The sequence below is a fragment of the Phytophthora infestans genome, genomic scaffold, assembly GCF_000142945.1.
Source record: "Phytophthora infestans T30-4 supercont1.19 genomic scaffold, whole genome shotgun sequence".
Taxonomy (NCBI): Eukaryota; Oomycota; class Peronosporomycetes; order Peronosporales; family Peronosporaceae; genus Phytophthora; species Phytophthora infestans.
The window spans coordinates 1,843,537-1,867,254 of record NW_003303740.1 but is presented as its reverse complement, the minus strand read 5'-3'; the positions used below and the strand labels follow the sequence as shown (position 1 = coordinate 1,867,254).

Here is a 23,718-nt window from a genome sequence, read left to right as displayed (position 1 = left end):
ATTTGCCCGATCTACTGCAAACCAAACGAGCGACAAATGTGACTATCACGACCCGGATGATACTATACAAACATGCATAATAATAGGAAGGTTTAAATATAGTAAGAGAGGAGATCGATGTGTTGGACAGGATATTGAAACTATTATAACACTTCCTCGGTCGAGGCTGCAGCCACCACCTCCTTCTCGGCCGTCACTTCCTCTGCCGGCGTGGCATTCACCACGTCCTCCTCGCTCACAGCCGAGACGACGGTCACGCTGATGTCCTTGAGTAGTCTGGAGTCGATCACCGAGATGTTCTTCTTGAACTTAAGCATCTTCACAATCCACTGCTCCGACGGGTGTACAGCGTCAGCCAACTTAGCCTTATTGCCGCCGTCCTTGCATTTGGAAGCCGGGCCGTTCTGACGAGCTATCTTCTTTTGAATCTCCTTGAGTGCAGGAATACGCTCCAGCGTGTTTTCGTCTTAGTTGATCTCCTTATCCTTGACCTTGAGGTTCTCGATTTTTTTACGCTCCTTGCGGTTAAGTCTAGTCACTTCTCCATTCACTTAATATCGCGTTCAATAACAATCTTGAGCCAGTCGAATACGTCCCGCACCTCCTTCATCTCCTGGGCCACCTTGAAGCGCTGAACGAACTCGGCACACGCCTTGCGGTCGTAGTCGTTGCGGCTCTTGATGAGCTTTTCGTCAGTTTCTAGCTCAGCCTCAGGCGGCAGAATGGATTTCAAACGCTTGGAGCAGCGAATATTGATCTTATCCAGCTCCACCGGGCACTTCAAGTGCTCAGCGTGCATTTGCTTGTAGCTGTCGATTTGGCGCGAGCACGCTGCTCGATCAGATCCGCCTGGGAGCGGTGCACCTGCGACTCCTGGGCCAGCGAGGTCTTCTCAGTGGCGCCCAGAGCGCTCTCCTCGCTCACCATACGCTCCATGAAGGCGTTGATCGAGTCGATCTCGCCCTCCAACCGCGTAGACGCGTGTTGTAGACTCTCGTCCTCCTTCAAAAGACGGTTGATCGGTATTTTGAAGGCCTCGACAAGATGCTGCAACATACTGCGGATCTGCGACGTCATCAACATGTCCTCGTCCTTCTCCTGCGGCTTGGACACGCTGTACACGTCCTCGACTCGGGCCCCGATCTCGCGTTTCTCTACCTTTTCGCTGGCAAACATGCGGCTCACAGTACCATTGATCTGAGGACTTGAGCATCTCCGCGTTGTGCTCGCCGTTGAGGATATGCTGCTTCTGGCGCATGATACGCTCCTCCAGGTCGATGACGCGGTGCGTAAAATGCTGCACCAGCTTCTGCAAGTCGGCAGCGCTCACGGCCTGCTTGAGCAGACGGTTGGTCTCCACCTTCTTGCGGTTCGAGTGCTCGTGCAGCGAGTCCAACACCCAGTTGCCGGCGCAGTTCATGAGCTCCGCGATGAGATGCTTCTTCTCATCAGAGATCATAGTCTCCTCCTGGGCGGCGTTCTTCGCCTCTTCCTCCAAGTTTTTGATGTACTGGTTCATACACTCCAGCAGAGACGTGCGGAGCTTGTTCTCAGTGTCAAGACGGGCGGCCTGGTCGTCCACGGTGCTCGTCGAACCGCTTGCAGTCGGTCTTGCGCCCCTCCGACAGATCAGCGCGCTTGAGCACAAGAATGTGCTGCGGCTTAGTCTGGCGGGCAAGCTGGTCACTAAAGACGCCTGTGCGCTTCTTGTCGCGCGTGATATGGGCGTCGTGCTTATCCAGACGCGCCTTGGTGGTGTTGATGAGCAGAGTCTGCACCACACGCCACTCCTTCAGAAATGGGGCGGTGTAGAAATACGGTGCCGTGTCGAAGGCAACATTGCCGCAGATCCATAGCGTTTACGATAATGGATTTCGCGTGATTTTTTTCGGAGGGGGGGGGCACCTCTATCTGTCATTCAATTTTTTATGCCGTAGCGGTCCATTGCCTTAATGCCAGGCAGCGACGGGAACTGGAAGATGGGGCCGCACACGCTTTCGGGTACTTCTCGGCATGCTGGCGCAAATAACTAAATGTGGTAAGAAACAAGAGCTGCAACTTGCAGTGCAAGTGCATGTATGTATGTAAAGAGAAAAATGATTGGCAGATGTTATGTAGAGAGCAATAGAGTATGATCGGCTCACAACGATCAAAGCGGTGCCTGTTCTTTCGAAAGATAAGGCAGATTAGTCACCTGCGTCTACGCTTGTTTTGAGACCTTGCATCATGTGCTCTACGCGTGGGAGTCCCAGACCGATAGGACCTACCCAGAGTACAAGTGACTGGAGTCTCCAAACGCGGCAAATGAAGGAAAGCTTCTTCGCATTGGTTGGCCGCAGCAACAACAACACCCACGACGTCCCTTATCGGACCAGCACTCGCATTGAGCGGCGCATCGGCTCTGGTATTAGTGCTGTCCTGGCTATTAGCCAACGTCGTTGGACCATACACAGCAAAACCTGATTCCGGTTCTGCTGCGACACCACCTGGATCCTCACCATCTTCAGCTGATCTTCGCACCGATCTTTGCTGGTGAGCTGGACGTTCGAATCGCTGCGACTGCATGGTAATTTTAGGGCAAGAGGGCCCAGCAAACCTCAGCTTTGTTCCAGCAGAAGCTCATGCATGTGCGGTCGGTTGCATCTACGATCCATCCACCGGTCGGCAATTTTCTCCCACATGATCCTAGCGTAGGTTTTGGATTCGTAAGCTCACGCTGACTTAGTAAGTACATCAAATGAATTGTCCTGGAAGAACCAGCAGTCTTCGGAGCCACTCGCACGAGCACTGACTCTTGTACACGGTGTACCACTTCTGCATCCCACACCTTTTTTTGTCAGTCCTTCGGTACGCAGCAAGCAACCTTTTCACACAATTGCTCTATCGACAGAAGTCATCATTGATGATATGCGCAATACGTGATAGATCCAAGGGAACAACGAGTTCGGCAAGGTTTGCACGCTGACTGTCATTTACAAGTTTTAGAGTTTTGTGATATTGCTCTAACAGGTTGTTGGGCATACCCTGTAGGTGTGTGGTAAACTTGCCAACGCGAAATGCGAGCCCCCGTAATCCATTGAGAAATAATGAGGTTTGATACACGCCGAAAACGAGGGCTTAGCTCACTGGCGCCGCGCCAAGACCTCAGAACAAATTCCCACTTTCGAAGATACTGTTGTTCATCGCCTGAAAAATGCAAATCATAAAGATTCCTGAAAATCACCTTTACCGAAATCGAATCCAGCTTTGCATCATGTGCATGTTTAAACACATTCTGTGTTACGTGGAACCAACACATCAAAATGGTAGTTGCAGGTAACTCTGCAGCTCAGGCGTTTTGTTCGGTCTTGTCTGCGTCTATCATGACAAAGTCAGGCGAGAATGGCACCCCAAATTCCTTCAAAATGACACTTTTCAAACCGGAAAAGTATCAAACAATATCCTCTTTCCGCCTTTGAGATGTGCACCAGTACACAATTGGCAAGAAGGCCTCACTGCGATCTGAAAAGCCCAATACAGAGACATGATACTTCTGCTTCACGCAGTTGTGTGTTGTGTCCATGGGCAGTAGCGTAGTTAGAGACGGGTCCTGCCGCACTTCAACATAACGCTCTAAACGCCACTTGCATGTGAAACCAATGCGTAATGGGGTGCCTTGAGACCCCGTGCCGAGAGCAGGCTCCACAATGCCGTCCACAACTTTTTGGTGTCGCACAAAATTAGCAATGCATCTGGGTCTGTTTGCCAAGAAAGCTAACGTTCGCTGCCGTACATGCGCTGACGGCAGATCTCCAGCACGGTGTCCATATTTTCCGGTCGGTTTTTACGCCGCCATTCTTTCTGATAGTTTTGGATCTATGCAAGCTACGGGGTAGGTCCGCCCATACACCCATCCTTAATCTCACGACACAAGAATGCGTACAGTGCCTGCGCTACCATAGACGGAGAGTCACTTCGCTTGACATCTAGATAGGACTTCATTTCGGCTATCAGCTTAGATGCAATGGGGGACGGTGGAGCATCGTCGGCCATCGTCTGATCCCCCTGCTCAAATATATTTTTCCGTCACTTTTTTGCCACTCCAGGATCTTATTGCGACAGGTGCAAGTTTCTGTTGTAGCGTTGCAGCGCTGTGATTTGCATTTAATTACGATATACCGCATTTCATGCCATGTTAGAGGCATCTCATCTTCGTAGCACTGAACATGATCAATTGTAAAGTGGTGTAGCTCACTTGTAGGCCGGGCAAAGCTCGGTAATTCTGCCAGAAAGTCATCAAAAGGGACAGGATCACCATATTTCCACAATTCATGCCGCAGAAGACGTCCTGTACGACCTCATTGATCATTCTCCATTGTATCGATGCTCCAATCTTAGTGCTTTTAATTTTTAAATTACTTAGATGCTGTGAAGCTAGGCCCTTACATATTTTACTAGTAGTGCCTATTTGTGAAGAGAAAAGGTTTTTGCGAAACGACACTTATTTTTGGTGTGGTGTACTGCTCTTTCTTTCGGTGACCCTTTCTGCGTCTGTGGCGCTAGACATCCTATTTTTTGTGTTCGATAAAAAAAGAGTGCTTTGGATGGCTCTCGATCTGGCGCACGAGCAGACCGTCTCTAACTCTCGCGATTGGACGTGGGGTAAACATTGTTGGCGAGCACGAAACGCACCGATTGGATGCAAACAGCAAGGCCAGCTATGCTGACGATTGCGTATTAACATTTAGCTACGCAGAACCTGTCGTATATACTGTAATTCGGGCACAGCAACCACCTCATTTTGAAAGCGCTCTGCAATGGTTACTTTCCACACACTTTTCAAAGTAGAGACGATATTTATTGTAAAACTTTTTTAAAGTAGGCTTCACAGAACCGCGTTTGGTACGAGCTCTGCGATGTTATTTTTCTATACACTTTTCGAAGTAGAGACGATAGTATTAGTACTATTAAAATAGCTTTGTGCTAGCTGTATCCGGGCACCGCACTGCATGCGCGCATGGTACATACGTGGTAGAGGTCAAAATTATTAAGTTATTGCTATTGCTTAAAGTTATGTTTTGCTTGAAAAATTGATAATAGCATTGTTTAAGCGATTGCAAAATTTATAATAAAAATATAAATTTTTGATGATGAGTAGCATCATTAAACGGCCGTGTATTGGCTAATATTTTGACGTGTTTTATGAATTAAAACAATATAATGTTTATGATAAAAAAATACCATTTAAAATGTCGTTTAATAATATACACCCAACAGTAAATATCCGTTAGAATTCCTAATATTTTACGCGCGTTAGTAGTTGTATAAGCTTCTTCACAGATTGCAACATGGCGAGGCCCACGTGCAAGGCCAATATTGACCTGCTACAGCTGAATCTGCAGCGGTCTACGACGGATCCCTAGGCAGTGCTGTGTGAAGCTGCGGTACGATTACGTGTTCCATACAATCAGCGGGTGGGACATCGTGCGGCGCTGTATTGCCTGCGCGAACAGCCCAAAAGCGGTTGAGCTCTGGGAGGAAAAGTCCCCACCACCTGATTCGACCGAAGTGCGCCGCCATAAAAGCCTGGCAATCGTCAAGAAGACGATGTGTCCTGACTGGTACCCCAAGCAGAAAAGGAGGCGCAGCCGCCCTCGCAAGCTGACCGCCCGAACCCTCAATGCCCTTTCGGGCATATTCCTAGTAAGAATTTCTGATCATGTATACCAATATCAAGTGAGCTATAATCCGTTATGGATCTTCTTGCACGCCAAGCGTCGTCTGCACCTTCGCATGAGCATCTTTAACAGCTCGCGCCCTGTCCCAGACGGTGAACATAACTTCAAAGTCGCGGTGTAAAATATCGTGGAGTCTTCCGCGAACCGCCACCGAGGGTTCGTTTTGTAGATGGTCAGTTCTTGGCCGCTGAATGCGAATCCGGCCAGTCCATTATTAATAACCAGGACAGCCTGGATTAAGTGACATCTGGACCGTATCTAGTATCCATTGAGTGTTCGGTAATGACACCGCCGAGTCTCTTGCACTTTGGAGTCACAGCATAAATCGGTGAGGAGATCCCAGATAAGCTTAGCGATAGTAAATACGACGACTGAAGCGTACTGGGATCCAACGACATCGGGTGAATTGAACGACGTGTACTACTTTATCTAGCCGAGAGGTATTCTATACCATATAGCTGATTGCGACGGTCAGCTAGAGTGCTTTTGTCCATCTCCGCATGCATGGTATTGTTTAGCGCCGCTAGTATCTGCCGAGGGTCACGTAATATACCACTTTCTTCTCTATATATATCCCGTTGAGCTCTTCGTAATATCATGATCCTATTGAAGGGCCTGTACGCGATGTTCGCTGACTCGTATCAATTAATCAGATTGCAATTAATAATCAATTCCGTCTAATAACACTCGTATGTTAGATTAAACGCCATTGACTTACTTACCGACTTATTCGCATAGTTAACGATTATTAAAGATGGGTATATCTTTTCCGAGTGGCATTTACTGGCTCCGGTATGTATAGGGAACATACGAAGCCACCTGGCTGTAGGCCGATTATCAGATCGTAGTGATACATAGACTTGAATCGAATAGTAACCCTGTACATTACAATAGGTCTACCTTTCAGTCTATTTCGTGTGTCCGTGCATAGATCATTTCGCTAGGACGCAAATGGGTGTATATAATATGCGCTCGTAATAACCAAAACCTATGCACGGGGTCACTGTTGCTTTCTCGGAACGTTTGCGTCGTCGTCCTGGCTTACTGTGCTAACGCTTCTGATGTATCAGTCTAAATGAGCATTAACTGGGCAAGGGTCGTACCGCAGAGATACAGGCTAACTGACCGCGTGTCTGCTAGCAGTAGTCAACACGATATATGCGCGCGCGTCGGGTACCCCTTATCATCATTCTCGACTCAACTGAGCTCTTGTCTCGACCATTATGGACAGGACACTAAAGTACAGTACTGCGTACAGACACATCGACTTGCCACACCCACCTTCATGGTCTTCACAACCGCACGCGTGCGTGTGTCTATGTTGACATCAACGTATTTGTCGCGCGTAGTGCTAACTCAATACTGAAGCTTACCTTCGTGAGCGCGCATTAGTGGAATATACGCTGTGAGCGTTAGTGGTACAGATAACAAGGTTTTGCTTGCGCCTAAGTGAGCGAGTGTACTTGCCGTCTACGGTGACGCGTAACGGCCAACTTGCAGCGGTACACAGTTGATATCATGTGCTAATTATTATATGAAACCCGCTACGCTCTGTAGGTGCGTCAGCACTCTTTGCAGCGCCATTGTCAGCTTACGGTACGTGCGGCTCCAAGCCTCGCACTGTCCGCTAGTATACGAATACAAAGATAGGTAGGAAAGTGGGGGACTACGAGGGTATTTTCTATTAATTACTTGCTCTTCTGCTTCTTCTTTTGCTCGATGTACTTGGCGCCTCAGGCGGTCCGCTTGCGAGGGCGTCTGCGTTTCTTCTTCTACTTGGGGTACCAATCAGGTCCCAACGCCTTCTTGACGTTTGCCAGGCTTCCCTGGCAGCGTACTTCGGCCGAATCAGGTGGGGGGGGGGCTTTTTCTCCCAGAACTTATATACTTTTGGGCCGTTGTCGCAGGCAATACAGCGCCGCACAATGTTCCACCTGCTGATTGTTTGGTACGCGCAACCGTACTGCAGCTTCCCACAGCAGTCGCCGCGCGCCTGTGGGTCCATCGTAGACTGCTGCGGATTCAGCAGTAGCAGGTCAATAGTGGCCTTGCACGTGGGCTGCAAACTGCGAACAAACTATTATGATTACTAACATGCGTAAAAATATTAGATATTCTAACGGTCATTTACTGCTGCATGTACTTAATAAAACGAAATATTAAGAAGCGTTTTATTATTATATCATAAAAATGATAAAAAAAACGTCAAAATAAAGGCCAATACGGGCCTGGTGCTCATTATTCAACAAAGATGTTTACATTTAAAATTTTAAGATTATTTTAAATAATTTTATTTCATTTTTTTGCATGCAAAACGTTTTTTTTAGCAATTACAATGACATTATACTCTACCATGTAAGTACCATACAGTGCGGTGCAGCTAACGCAAAGGTCGTGGAACCTATTTTAATAGCAATAATAGAACTATTGTCTCTACTTTGTGGAAAATAACATCGCAAAGCTCTTACATAATAAAGTGGTTATTGTGCCCGAATTGCAATACATACGACAGGTTTGCGTCGCTAGATGTAAATACGCAATCGTCAACACTTCTCGCTTGGTGTTTTGCATCCAATCGGTGCGTTTCGTTCCCGGCACAAAAGCTGACCTTACATGCAGAGGCGGCGAGATATAAAACAGCCTAGTGATTGAAGTAGTATTAGTCTTCAGTAAGCAATAATATTCAGGGTCATTTACTAATACTAAATTTGTATAAATGTGTCAGGACTACAGTGCATTTCTTAGAGTCATCAACACGAAAATTGTAATCATTTACTACAGTATATGCATTCGAATAGGTACATTTCCAGGGTAGCAGAGATCATCATTTAATTTACAAGCACCAAGAGAAGACCCCCCCCAGGATGAAGCCTCTTGAATTCCTCTCGATTATGACTTCTGTCGTCCTGGCAGTGGATGCTCGTAAGGACGGTGCTAATGGCGCCGAGAAGTTTGACTTGTCTGACGCGAACCAAGCTGACCCGGCAGCTACTAGCCCTTGTCCCGAAAAATGTCGTCTGGATTTCCAACCACTACAGGACACAGATGGCGTTATGCATCAGAACAAGTGCATACAGCGCCTTCTGGGGTGTCAGCAGAGCAGCCATCTGATTTTTACAAAATACGTCACCTCTTTAACAGTATTGAGGGAGCCATCGTTCAGCGGTAGTGCTAAGAAAATTGTTTTGGCCGTCACTAGTGCCGAAGTGCCAGACGAAATAGCCAGCAAATAGCCCACCGGGCCGAAACGTTTCCCAGAGAAGTTGCTGGTGCAGGCACTGAGTAGGTTTACATCGCACGAGGGGGGCATGTCTTTGTGAGAAAAGACTACCAGCCACGGCCTCTACAAAGCGACAAGTCCGTAAGGAAATGAAACCGCGGTTTTCGTGGTCTTAGCATGGTCTTCTTTAAAAAAATGTGTTTTCTATAGAAGCTTTTTGAGGAAGTATTACAGTATTAATACTAGTGCCAATTTATTTCCGCTGAAATAAAACTAAACAGTGTCAACATAATTTTATAGAGTTTTCGGTCCTTACGTACCAGGTAATCACTTTAAAATCACCCTTATTGAAATTTCACACAATTTATCCACAGGCAATCGATCCATCAGCTATAGATCGATCGGTTTTCTAAACCAAACTTTGAACACCGGTTGGCAAATACTATAAAACGGGTTTGAAATCCAATTTTTTTATAAGTGATAATTCCATAGAGGAAACACATCTATCGAGAAGAGTTGAAAGAGAAAAATGCTTTGATGCCCCTCACTTCAAACACGCTTCTCTTCTGGTAGAAATGATTTAAAATCGTATTTAGAATACTACGTGAACAATTCGCTGTCCAAGGCTGTGAAAACAAAGAACCTGTTGTATCTATGAGCGCCTCACTTGTTGATGCAGAATCTACTTTTCTGTGGGCCACAATTTTTACCCTTGAATTAATCCTTATTGTGCTACTAACATAGGATGAGCCATGACTAAAACATTAAAAAGAGCAAAACTAGGTCGTCTGTGACTTACAGGGGGAATGCAAAAACTGTTTTTCTGTTTTCTTTTCCAGTTTTGATGGGTAAATTTTAGTTTATAAAAAGCCTTTCCGGTGTCTATATCAACTATTAATCGCCTCATCAACAGTACAAGGGATGCACTTGCTGGACAACTAGTGTCTGGATTCACTGGATAAATTTGTGAGGATAAGTATTATTTCTTCGAATACAAATTCTTAAATAAATCTATCTGGCCCACAGAAGCTGTGTCGGCAGCACAAACTGCTTTTCTTAAGCTTTCCGCAAATTCACTTTGCAAATGCTTCTCTTTTTCTTTTGTTGCCAAAATTGTTGAGAACACCCTCCTACTTGATTACGAATGGTCTGACGACTGCTTCAGATCAGCGGCGACGAATAGTTGTGAACACGTGAAAGTATTGCTCAGTGGCCGCATTCGCACAGTACACCTCAGGAATTCTCGGTGGCAGTGGATGTTAGAGATAAAAGGCCTCTTCTATACTGCAACAGAAAGAAAAACAATATAGAAGATATTCATCAGATCAGCATTGTATGGCTGGGGTCTACCGGCTGCACTCAACTGTTTGTTACTTTTCCCGGGGTACAGCGTACAATATGCGACTTTTTGCTATCATTTTTCTGTGTTTGTGAGCGAATGCCGAGCTTTAATGCTTCTCAGGGGCGCCTGAACAAGACGTCAGAGACCGAGAAAGTTTTCGTCAACAACTCACGAACTCAACATACTCATTCATTTGAGAAATACGTTTTTGCAGTTAGAAATTCGATTTTTTTTTGCCGGTGACACGAATGTTGACCAAGTTTACGATACGCGTTTCGATCTACACAGTGACCGTCCGGTGTGCGCTGTCCATACCTCTATGAGGTATTCCCAGTATAAAGAATTCTTCTGTCCGTAGCTTTTAGCTTCCGATGTGGATTCAAAAGGTACGTTGAACCATTTGAATCCACATCAACAGAATTTGTACCACTGCTGACTTCACACCAGATCCCGCAAACGCCAGAATGTGGGCGTCCGTTTGCCTGCCTGGAAGACCTAATAGGACATCTGTGACCGTACGTATTAGTTTGATGCCGGTAGTCGCCAGTGCAAGAATCACTTTTTTCATTTCGCTCATCAAACCATTGATACTTTAGTAAGCAAAAATTAGCCCTATATTCCGCTTCACAGCCGCAGTTTGTATCATTTTTTCTTCAAGTTTTAGAGCTGGCACCGGGGGCTCTCCATCCTCAGTGATGACTCATCAAATTTGTCAGAATGACACCAAGGCCTTCAAAAGTGAGCAAACAAGGTGTTTTATTACTTCCTGTGCCTAAGAAAGTCATTAAGATCTCTGCTTGGCTGATGTATGATGCTGCTAGGCTTCGGTACAGGTTTATCCACAACAAGGATCATCTTCTTTTTGCGTCCCTTCTACATCGTCGTGCTACTGCTTCTCTACCTCGCAACTGTCATCTAAACTGAAGATTTCTTTGCTAGCATCTAGGGCTTGCCACCCTGGCGCTCCGCATTCTCACGCAATATAGCCACCAGTAAATCCTCTGCGAAGTTTTTCGGCTTCTTAGCGGGGTTCCTCTCGAGCTCATCCGGAACGACACAATAGTCGACACTCACAGCCCCGTCACTTTGGATAGTTCCGTCAATGCTTTCGAAAACACGACGAAGTTCGGTAAAATCGGACGCGGTGAGGTTCAATTTGTTCGGGCACTCGAGTAGGCGCTGAATACACTCGTTTTGATGCACAATGCCGTCCTTGTTCGTGCATGGTTGGTAGCTCAGGGGGCATTTCTTGGGACAAGCGTTATTAACTGACTGCTCATCTTGGTCCACTTTCGAGAAGTCAATCGCCTTCGACGGTGTCGGTGTTAGGCCCACGGAGATACTCGGGGTGGCCAGCCTTCACCACAGCAACGACAGTGACCAAAATATAGAGACTATTCAGAGGTGTCATTCTTGGGGAATTGTAGTCTGCTGGTCGTTGTAAATTGAAGAGTGACAGTTGCCCCAGCGGAGATACTTACGCTATTTAGGCCACTTCCAAGTAAACTCTACTCGAGGACGCCTCTTGTGTTGACTGCGTACTGTAAGAGACCCGCATATTCTACTAGAATTAGATCCCGTATTCATTTGTCGCTGGAATTCCTCGAGCAACAAATGAAGCATGGTATTTTTCTGTCAACAAGAGAAGCGTGATGTTGGTTTTTTTCTTTCCAGTGAAAGACCAATGTCACGCTTCTCCTGTAGACCGAATAGGTGCAAGTAGTGTTCGGTGATTACCGGTAAGCGAGGGTCCATTCGGAAGCACAGTCGGATGCCAATCAATGCTTTGACCATCCACACTGCTAAATGGTAAGTAATCTCTTTAATTTCGTTCATTGTCAGCAGACCGCTTACATGTAGACTAACAAAGCCGTGTTTCAAGAAGAAGCTCTGGATTTTACTACTGTGTGTAAGTAAGTTCCTTCTACCCGAGGTAGATTTCCTATTGCAAATCTCATCTACATGTACCAAAGACCTGCTATCAATTACTTACAGGATTTGCGTCTCCGTGGCGTACAGTACCTTGTGCACGCTTGCTTCGTATCAGCTACAGACAACGACGGTATCCGCCACCATCTGAGTGCCATCCTTCATAGTAACGTTAGTACTTTTTTATTATCGCGACAGTAATCCGCCAGAATACATAGATATATCAATTTATGAATAAAAACAAAATTAAGGTGGCACATTTTAATTGGCATTACACTTCGAGCATTAAAATAGCATTACTAAAGTCTTTCACAATAATTTTGGCAAGCCTAATAGCACTATGCAATATGTGTTACTGCTTTATTAATACATGTTTCTGCAAAAGGGTTTGAGCTCTGAACTTCAGGTGCTCATGGCGGATTTGTATAATATGGCGGATTCCACCGTCGTTGTCTGTACCGGCTGCAACTTTATGATGCTGTTCAACAACTTTTGGCCACATAATCATCGAGTTGCAGCTTGTGGCCACCAATTTGTAATAAATCAAATCGGTACTGTGCGTAGGGCGGCTTTTAATTCGCCAATAAAAAATGAGGAAATATAAGATTCACACGTAGGAATATACGCAGCATAATTGCCCATCTCCCACAATACACACGAATCCGTGACGGATAGTGCAGTTTTTCAATGCCTTTCTTCGACTGCGCACAGTGGGGTAGGGGCCGCCAGACCTGAATGACGCAACGGCGTCACTGCTACTGAGGTGCCTTTTAGGTCGCCAGAATGTGGTTCGAGTGTAGTGTACGGCTCGGGTGGTACCGAATAACCTTAGTTATGAATTACTCTTTGTTATCAATTACACTCAATGTGGCCAATCAGAAGCCGCCAAACGCTGAGTGGGAAAAGAAGCCGTGCATCCTTAGTTATCAATTACACGGCTTGACAACCAGTAATTTGCGTACATTATCTAGTACTGGTCACACTTCTCAAAGCCGCAGATGAGTCCAACGCAACGAAAACGCCCAAAGGGGAGGCCTCGCCTACCTGGTGGCAAGGGCCGCCAAGTACCAACGAACACCATTACGGCGTACACTGCTTCTCACAAGCTGAGGGTACTAGAGTATCTAGACAAGAACGGTAGTATTGCGTCCGCAATTCACACGTTCTACCCTGTTTACCAGCTAGCAAATTTAATTGCCGCCGTATCCTCATTTATTCATGGCGTCGATCCCTTTGATGATCTTTTTCGTGAACTTGCTCAAATTTAAATAGACTGTTTGTTCGAAGATACCGATAGCCGGGACACGCAATTTCTGGTCTCTGCACTGCAGATTGGGTGTAATGCATAACTAAGGTAATTCGGTAGCTGCAAAACGTGCGCTACGCGACAGTCAAATCATCCGTAGACGCCGGCCAGCACTGCACCTTCGCGTGCATCACCGTTGCCAGCGCGTCCAGCACATGAGATGTCAGGGCTGACTGCGCCGAAGCTCCCGCCGGAGACACTCCACGCAGGTGAGACTATTGAGTACTACGCCCGTGCATTTGTGTGTGGCGACGCGAGAGGCCACCGCGTTGCCGTCGTTACCAGCATTGACGAGGCCCAGACCTCGATTTCCCGGTATCTGTCGACACCAGCGCTGCTATTCTGCTGGACATGATGACGAAGTGGTTGGCGGGCCCCTTTGGATAGCCTTATCGCCCCGAAGAGACGAAGTAGCGGAGGCTACGCACCTACGAACTGCAATCTGGAGCCGTACCGGCTCCATCGCGGGCCAGCTCACTGAAAAATATGCTGGAGAGTGCGGTAACTGCTTCAGTAGAAACTGTCTACCGTGCACTACGTGATTTGCATGAGGAAATTGTCCCCGAGATCTCGCAGTCGGACTGTTGCAGCTCGCAGGACCCGAACACGGAGATGAAGATGGAGCATTTGCCGCTGTCCTACACATCGGTTTGCGACTTGACGTCGGAGGCAGGCCAAGTGAAACCAAACACAGCAATGGACGAGCACAACGGACGAGCTCAACGGACGAGCTCAACGGACGAGCACAACGGACGCGAGGAAACAAGCCAAATTTCGTCTATTAGCTAGATTATTAACTTGGTGTCGTCGGAGGACGAGAACGCGATCATGACCAGTGCGGATTTGAGTGGCGCAGCTCCTGTGAGCGACAACTAGGTGCAGGAGGTGGCTGCGTACGTGCAATCCATTACAATCCGCTACAACCGCGCCAAAATCCGCCACCAAGCAAAGAAAAGAGACGGGTAATGGCACATACCACGATCGCGCAAGCGTCGTGATCTGACAACGTGTGTCATCATCCGCAGCGGGAACCGGATCTACCATACGAATACAGTCAAAGCAATGCAAATTCTAAATATATTAAGATCTCCCGAGGTTAAGCTACGCTGTGTTAGCCTACACGCACATCGATCTTCATTCCCCGGTTCGGTCTTGCCGAAGGAAACGCGGACCCTGCAAAAAGAAGTGCCGTGGCCGGCGGACATCGAAGATATCTCGGAGTGCAAGACCAATGGCGTGCAATTCCCGGATATCGTGAAGTTTGACGGTTGCACGTGTGTTGATAACTGTTTTCTCGATGTTTGCAACAATGTTTTCACGGAAACGCTCTGCACTCCTACTTGCTGCAACCTCGGAGAAAAGTGCAGCAACGCTCCGAGGACGCTCGAGACTATAAAGCTGTGTGATACTGGCCGGGTAGTCCTTGGCGTCTACACTACGGCCAATCTCGACGTTGGGGTCGTCGTTGGTGAGTACTGCGGTGAACTAAGTAAGCTACCCGCTATTGCTACCGGGCAACCTGACCAGGCGGGTGAAGCAAAACAGTGCCTACACACTACTTTACAGCGCAAAATCTACCAAAAGAAACTACGCGTACGTCGATGCATTTAAGTGTGGCTCTATTTCACTCTTTATATCGCACACCTGTAGTCCCAACGCAGCATTCGTGTAGCAGCAGTCGCGCCGCCAGTTAAAGGTCAGTTACAAGACGATCAAGGATGTCAGGGCCGGCGCGCTGATAACAGTGCACTACGGTAATGAACGCTGGTTTAAGTGCATGTGCGACGACTGCTGGGTCGTGCACGACGATGAGGAGGGTGAGAACGAGAACACGAAAGCGTTGGATTGAGGGACAGGCGCAGTTTATCAAGTAATTAGTACCTTGCGTGTCCATAATGTCGAAAAAGGAAACATCACAGTTTTGAATTTTTGTACAGAGCTTTCGGTTTTGATAAGGTCCTGTTTTGCTAACACAGCAAGTCTTACGCGGCGGGTATTGTAGCCAGAGGCATGGAATTCTATTGAGCACTGTGTTTGTAAACAGTATCACCTGAGTAGAAAAACTTCAACATCACCACAAGCTAAGATTTGTATAGCAGGCAAGAAGACTTTACTTGTTTCAACAAACAGCATGTAAATGAGAAAATACCTCGTTTGAAAAGAAGCAATCACACTTATATTAGCATATATCAGCGGTCGCTTGGAGAAATCGAAGCGCTGCATCACTCCAAGCTCAGTGTCGGCCCAATTGTACGCGGGCGACCAGGTACTGCCAGGACGGCAACGCCTGATCTCTTCCGCATGCGTCGGCTTATTAAAAACGTCACGACCACTGCTGTCCACGTCAGCAGTGACCCGGAGAGCGACAAGAACGTGAATGCATGAGCCAAATGCAATTCAATGGTCACAAGGGCAGCGCTGACGATCCACATCCACTGCCCAACCCCCGGGTGGCTCTCTTTCATACTCTTTTCTGGCGTAGTTAGCTCCAAGCTGCCCAAATACAGCGATGCCCTCTTCGCTGTGTTTGTTTGGAGCAACAGGTACACGCGGAGAAGGTAGGGAAAGAACAGGCAGCGTAGAATAGGCTCCAGCCCGCACATTATCCACGTGTTGCCCCTCTGCAAGTCCCAACAAACGTTCTCGCACCAACTCCCCCACTCTGCGCGCGAGGGTTGGCGACGGACACACATCAAACTCGAATGCACGCACGCTGCTGGATTGGCCTTGGCAGCAAGCTATCAGCTCGTGAGGTAGGGACCCCACTTTTAGCCGCCCCTTAATGTGTAGTCGTGCTTTAAAAGTGCGTTAAGGGTTTCAGCGAAATTGTTAGTAGATGCGAAGTCAATAGGAGTAGCAAAGATTTGCCAAATCTTGAATCGGCCAGTAGGCCACTGGTGATACATATAACTGGCAAAATGATGTAAAATGGGCTATCTTAGCCACCGCATCAAAATTGCGCATCTCCAAACATTCAACCTCGCCCCGGGCGAAGTGTAGATCGTACATATCGCGTAGTAAAGCAGCCGATACACTTGAGAAAAAGCATTTAGTATGCTCCTGACCATCTTCATGACATAAAAAAAGCCCATAAGGAACCGGTAGGACGGGCTCGCTCCAACCACCGCCGAAAGGGCGCTGTACTGCGCCTTGTCGCCATCTGCCGTAGCGTAATTGACTAGTAGCGCTTTGTGTGTGATCCAGTAGTAGAGGCGGCGCAAAGCGAGTAGTGCGGACCCAAAACCAGCCTCAGGTTCTTGATATATTACAAAAAGGGCTACAACGAAAACCTGCGTGTCCGTTCCGATACTCCGACCACCAGGACCGGATATTCGCATGATTCATCTTGTATGCTGCATCTAAATGTAGACTGAAACTGTCGGAGGCACCATGAGCCTCAGGGTCAACGCCTTCATCGAGAGACCCACGCGAAAGAGACTCTCGTCGGAGCCGTTTCCCACGACGGGCTCCATTATCGATTTGCCACTTAAACGTGAGCGTATCCGTCATCCCCTTGGAACCATTGTATGCCCGCTCGTGGACCCAGGTACGCAGGTGGTCCAGGCGGTCGTGATTCTCCAGGTACGTACGCGAGTAGCTGTTTACGAAGTTCTGAACACTCTTTAGAGATAGAGGTTCGTCTAACGGGGTGGTGAACTTGCGGGACAGTGCATGTCTGATGTGCTTGGGCCGCAGATGGATGTCAACGAGCTCCCTACAATAGGGTTTGTGAGAGTAGAAGTCGCAAGTGCTGTGTGTGTCGTACTCGAAGGACGATGTGTGCTCTGTCTCCAGACTCGTAATGATCTTCCCTCTACAGGCGCACTTGAGGCTGATAGTGTGACGGGGTCACACAGCACCTTGCACAGAGGAAGTTCTTAAGGGTATTAACTACCCGAGTGAACGTAAGTCCACGTGTTCCCGGCCTCAGTGGGAACGGTTTGCTACTTAGAGGAGTAGATTTAAGACTGATGTATTTATAAGTAAGATAAACTTGGGTCTCATACAAACTAGAGGTTACCTATAGTGGAGCTAAGTAGTCATGCACTGACTGGTTCCGAGACCACCTGATACCGTGTACCAGGTGTCCACAAGAGTGCCGGGTCACTCTTTATGTAACATGGGGCACACTGGATTGTACCCCGTTACATCCTCCCCCACTTAACTGAGAATCACCTGATTCTCCAATCACAACTGATTCTCCAATCAGAAGTGAGAGAATTAAAACACCAAAAGGTGAATTCTCACACTGAGCAGCCACGAGACTGGCGCGGCTCTCAGTCACACCCACAGTGACTTAGGCCCTTAAAGCTCACTGGGATTTGCATCGCTATGCTAACAAATGTGTTGGCCGCAAAGCCTACACTCAGAGCTGCACTAGCTCCTGCGTCAGCGCGCGCACAGTACTTTGGCAAAGGATGCAATAGCATCCGAACGTGTGGCATTCGCCCACAATTCGCACCAGAGGACACGACAGTCCTCGCAAACGCGTCCGGAGCATGGTGTCTCCCGCGAGGGACGACACCGAGTAGGGCAGCACCTTCCCCAGCACTACAGGGAGCTCTCCGCTCACCTCGAGCCATGTCTTTGGCTCCAGCAAGGATCCATCCTTGCGGGCAGAGCTTCTGCTACGCTACCTTCGCGGCTTGGTCAACATACCAACGGCGCGTAGGTGTCCTTCATCGACACCGTGTACCGTGACGGTACACAACCGTGGTGTAGGTGTACCAAGTACCGTACGGTACTAACCTTTGGTGCGGCACGCCCACCACAAGGTTGCCATGTTTGGCGGCAGCAGCTTCTGCTGTGGTGTCGACTGAACGGATTCATGGCCAGTGCTCACATCATGCACGACGCATGTCCAAGCACGGTGTACAGGTCCATGGGACCGTACACGAGGTACGATGTGTACGACACGTATTACAGCTACCATAAGTGCTCCGTGCACTTCATGTGTGTCATGCACGACGAGTTCATTACATGGAACTCCTGGCAGGCTGCTCGACAGCAGCCAGTGCCGATGCACGGTACGTGCGTTGACTCACAGCGTCCAGAGCGCATCGGGTCGGCGTATGGTGCATATCCTTTGCAGTCTGTCACAGACACCATGTACCTTGATGGTACTCGACCGTGGTGGGGCATATCTCGCCACCAGGCCACTGCGGCGTTGGTGTCTGGCATCGACACCGAGTACCCACGGGTACCAACCCATGGTGAGGCAAGCTACCATCACCACGGTGTCATGCTCGGTGGGGCACCAGTTACGACCGCGTGCCTTGCCTCGACCACCACCTGGTCAGTTGTGTGTGCACTCGTGCACCACACTTGGGTAATGGCTCCACGGCCCATTATACCCAGCGCGTTGCGTACATCACGTACCGCAACCGCTTTGCCGGCGGGTGAGACGTTCCGTTCACCTTACTCGACAGGTCGTTCATTACCAAGGGACCAGTGCGTTGATTGCACTAGGCCCGCGCTTCGCCTCGTGTGTGGTTGCTTGCAACCCCAACACTGCTGATTCGCTCAGCGATTTCGAGGCACCTTGCGCCAGTGGCTTTCTTCGCCACTCTGTCTTGTTCGGGGGGGGGGCTAGAGCTATCGCAGCTCTAGCCCGGCTGTTCGCCTCCAGCCTGCAGTCGATGTACATCGACGCCTGGTTCCGTAAGGAACTCGGTCTTACCTCAAGACCAGGGAGGAAAGGTATTTCCGAGCCTCTCACCCACTTACACTCGAGACCTATTGAGTCTCTCGTGGCTTGTGATAGCGACTGGCAGCACAACGGCTACCTGCTTCTTGGAAAGTCAAGGAGGAAAGGTATTTCCGATCCTCCCCCCCCTCCCCCCCACTTAACCTCGAGACTACTGAGTCTCTCGTGGCTTCTAATAGCTACTGGCAGGCGCAACGGCTCTCCACCATGTGCACTGCGTCGGTATGGTCGACCGCGTCGGCCGTGTCGACCGAAGGCATTCAGCCTTCGCGTCAGCAGTTTGAGTCTGCGCGACTTGACGTCGAGCGAGTTGCTCACGTCTGACGAGGTCAAGACAACCTCACGCCTCGAGCCAATGGCTCTGTGTGCGGCGCTATGTTACTCGCATTGGGTGTGGAACTCAGTTACCCACCTTGGTTGTGTGGAACTCTGCTACCCACACCGGAAGCGCATACAGCGACTTCCTTATCAGTTATGGTCTGAGTGACCTTGCGTGGAACTTTGTTACCCACGCTCGGAGCACCGAATGTCGGTCTCCTTAAGCAGCTTCGCTGCTTGCAGAACTTGTTACCCGCAGTGTGGACCTATGTTACCCACCTGGTGAATGCCCTTCGGCACCACCACTGTCGAAGCGCATACGGCGCGACGACCTTCAGTGTTGGGATCGGCTGGTGTGGCAGACCCGCCCACACGCCGGAGAGAGTTGGTGTCCACCGACCGGGTCAGAGGAGTCCGGGCCCTGGCCTCCGAGTCGCTTGAAGCGACGTCGGCCTGAACAAGGTTCAGACCCGACTTGCGGCGGCTGACGTGACGTGGCACTTCGTTACTCACGTTGTGATGTCTCGTTGACGACATCAGAGGCACTCGAGACCTCGTGTGGCACTGTGTTACCCACACAGGAAGCATGGACAATGCCTTCCTCTTCAGTTATAGTCTGGGCGACTGCGTGTGGTACTGTGTTACCCACACAGGAAGCGTGGTCATGCCTTCCTCTTCAGTTATAGTCTGGGCGACTGCGTGTGGTACTGTGTTATCCACACAGGAAGCGCATTCAGCGCATTCCTCTTCAGTTAAGGTCTGGGCGATTGTGTGGTTCTAAGTTACCCACCTAGTTAGCGCTTAAAGGTATAACCACTGTCGAAGCCCGTACGGCGCGACGACCTTCGGCGTTGGACGCTGCTGGTGTAGCAGATCGACACGCCGGGCAAAGACCCACGCCCGTGGCATTGCCGAAGCGGAGCATAGTCTTGCTGTACGCAGAGCTGTCGGCGCGTTGGCAGCTCCGTGACGCTTATGCGTCCTGGTGGTCTGTATCAGACGTCCCAGTCATGACGGAGGTGGAAACATGACTCACCAATGATCCGTTATAGACCTGGACTGGTAGGCCCTTCTCAGCCTTGCCACACCAAAGTCCGGGCTGTGCCTTATGTTCGGCACAGCCATGTTGTTCATGGCGAGAACTGCGAGCAACACCGCGGTGCGCGAGTTCAACGAGCCAAACGTTCAGGTCCGTTGAGGACCATTGGTCCTTCCTTCACCTTACAAAAGGCTAGTCCACCAAGGACCAGCCCACGACCACCACGCTGACATAGAGTGCAGTCGAATGTCGCTATGCCAAGCGACGTTCCGGCGGTGTATCAGCGCCCCAGAACTCATCAAACGTTCAAGGGGTACCGTACCCCGTACAACGAGTGTACTACCAGCAGCCTATCACTGCCCTTCCCCGGTTTGAGAGAACCACGTCTCTCTGGGCTAAGTCCTGTGGCGCGCACAACCTGCACACCCATCACGAAGGCTTAGCGCTCTTCAGTAGGGCATACTGCCTCTACTGGTGGCCGGGGAGTCTTCGTCCACCTGGCCGTGGCCTGCGCCACCGCATTTGAGGCCCACGGGCCGTCTTCTTCCCGAGGACTAGCGAGGGACACACACGCTGGTAGTGTCCATGTCCGCCGCATCCATAGCAGCGGACCAAGCTCTCGGCTGAGCTTAAGTCCATGGGTTCGGGCTCGCTGTACGCACCGGTATCAACGGGCTGCGTGACAGCAGGAGCAACAGCGTCATTGCTGCGATGCTCCGCCTTCCGAGGAACGCCATCCTCATCATGGCGATGCTCCTCTTTCCGAGGAGTACCAGCCTGCTTGTGGCTGTACTCTTCTTGGAGGGCGATTTGAATCGCTGGGTGCGAGCAGGACCGACCTTCAGTCCGTCCATGAAGACGGTTGTCTTGACGTCTTCAGGCAGAGGATTCCCTGGCAGAGATGCCACCAACGTGCGCATCTCTTGCGCATACTCCTGCAGCTCACGTCTACCTTTCCTACACGCGAGAAAGCATGAGCGCTGGCGGAACTCGTTGTTCGCCGGTATATACGCGGTTCGAAGCTGCTCACACACCTGAACCCAGGATGCAAAGCATCCAGGAGATGTCATCTCCCTGGTGTATGCCCAGTGCTTGGCACGTCCAACAAGGTTGGACAGGGCAAACACCACCCGAACTGGCTCGTCCGAGATGAGACCCGCTCATGGCGATCTCCACCTCACGGACCCAGAAGTGAAGGTTCTCTCCTTCCTCCCCCTCAAACGCGGGGACCTTCAGCCACACAGGCTTAGGCCTGGTCGGCCATCGAGGCCTCCAAACTCCCGCGGACGTGAGCGATGAGACCACGCACGTAGATCTCAAACGCAGTCACGCGTTCTTGTTGCTCGACAGGCGTCGCCGCCGACAAGCTGCGAAGGACATCTTGTCCAAAGATGCCTCCCATCTTCCGAACAGACTCGTACTGTGAGTCGTTCAAGCGAGGGAACTCGCTTCGGTCCATCTTGGCTCAAACGCTGAACGTACAGAGGATTCAGGGAGTTCAATCTACCCGCGATGGTGCTGGATTGACTACGATTGCTACCAAGTGTGACGGGGTCACACAGCACCTTGCACAGAGGAAGTGCTTAAGGGTATTAACTACCCGAGTGAACGCAAGTCCACGTGTTCCCGGCCTCAGTGGGAACGGTTTGCTACTTAGAGGAGTAGATTTAAGACTAATATATTTATAAGTAAGATAAGCTTGGGTCTCATACAAACTTGAGGTTACCTATAGTGGAGTTAAGTAGTCATGCACTGACTGGTTCCGAGACCACCTGGTACCGTGTACCAGGTGTCCACAAGAGTGCCGAGTCACTCTTTATGTAACATGGGGCACACTGGATTGTACCCCGTTACAGATAGCCTCGCAGCACGCTTCCGAGCTACACACAAGTAAGCGATAGCGCAACTTGTGCTCGGCGTCCATGCAAAGCGTGCACGCCATCGTCTGAATGATGTCTGCGTTAGCCATCAACTGATACACTTGTTCTTGTTCTAACACGTTCTCTTTTACCAGAATGCAATGTGCATTCTCATGCGATGTGCTGTTTGCGTCCACGATGCGGAGGTGCATGTCCACAGCTTCACGCAAAGCAGCAGGCTAAAGATGCTTCCTGAGGTTTCTACACTTCTCCATCATCCTCGTCTCAGTAGAGAAAAGGCGCGCCATACAAAGCTGCAAGATGATCTCATCGCAGCGCATGAGGTAGCTAATCACGCAAGCTTTTACAACACGCTCGCGAAGGTCCATCTTCTTCGTCATCGAAAATCGTATCAACATCGAGTATCGCTTCATTCATGACGTTTTTCACTATCTTATCCAACGCTTCAGCAATCCGAGCATTAGTGACCTCCTCTACAGTCGTGCTCCACTCAAATTTGCACAACGTGCTGAGTAACTGCCTGTTGAACAAGTTATTTACGCTTCGCAGCGCTTTTCACTTGTCTACACCAGTTACACCGCACCGCACCTCAATTGTCTCTTCTTCGTATTCCTGTCTCTCACGTTTCCGCTTCACGAGGGTAGCGTGGGAAACATCCGTCACGTACGGTGGCGCGATAGATGCGTCGCGTTCGTGTTCGCGTCGCTATTGTCCGTAATAGCAATCGCTCCAGTAGTCGTAGTTCCTTGCCCAACTTGGTTTGAGCGGCCGCTGCGAGTCCTCATTGTTTGCACGATAGACTAGCAAAGCTAGCTTTGTGACGTGCTCACGATTTGGGAGCTGGAATTCCCGTTAAGACAACGTGTATCTCTTGTAGTTGCTTGGTTACTTCAATGAAAATTGAAGCGTGAGCTATCTAATTTAGTCTTGGACGCGCCCGCCTAGCCCAGGGGATGCCGTCCTTGTAGCCAGCTGGTTGCAGTAGAAATGCAACCGACTGTACTTAACCATCTATCCTGCCTATGAGGCAGCAACAGCGAGCGACACCTGAACATCGGCTTAGCTATAGCTGAACGGCGATCTCTCCAACAAAGTTGGCTGCGGGTTGGAGGAGCTGGCGCTAGTGATCCTGTATTACATCCCATAACCGCTTAAAATTACAACCGTAGGCGTCACAGGAGTTGTATTGCACCTTCCGTACCCTGTAAACATGTTTGCGATTTTTATACACACTAACCGTTAGGGGGGGGTTGCAAACAT

General features: G+C 49.4%; 1 protein-coding gene across 1 annotated transcript; it reads right to left on the bottom strand.

Moving 5' to 3' along the window:
- Positions 1-606: 606 nt before the first annotated feature.
- PITG_11211 (uncharacterized protein) lies at positions 607-1,519 on the bottom strand (the record flags this gene model as incomplete). Its single annotated transcript, XM_002901926.1, has 4 exons — positions 607-676; positions 780-809; positions 872-1,165; positions 1,206-1,519. The coding sequence occupies 4 exons, from the start codon at positions 1,517-1,519 to the stop codon at positions 607-609; spliced, it is 708 nt and encodes a 235-aa protein (XP_002901972.1).
- Positions 1,520-23,718: the final 22,199 nt, after the last annotated feature.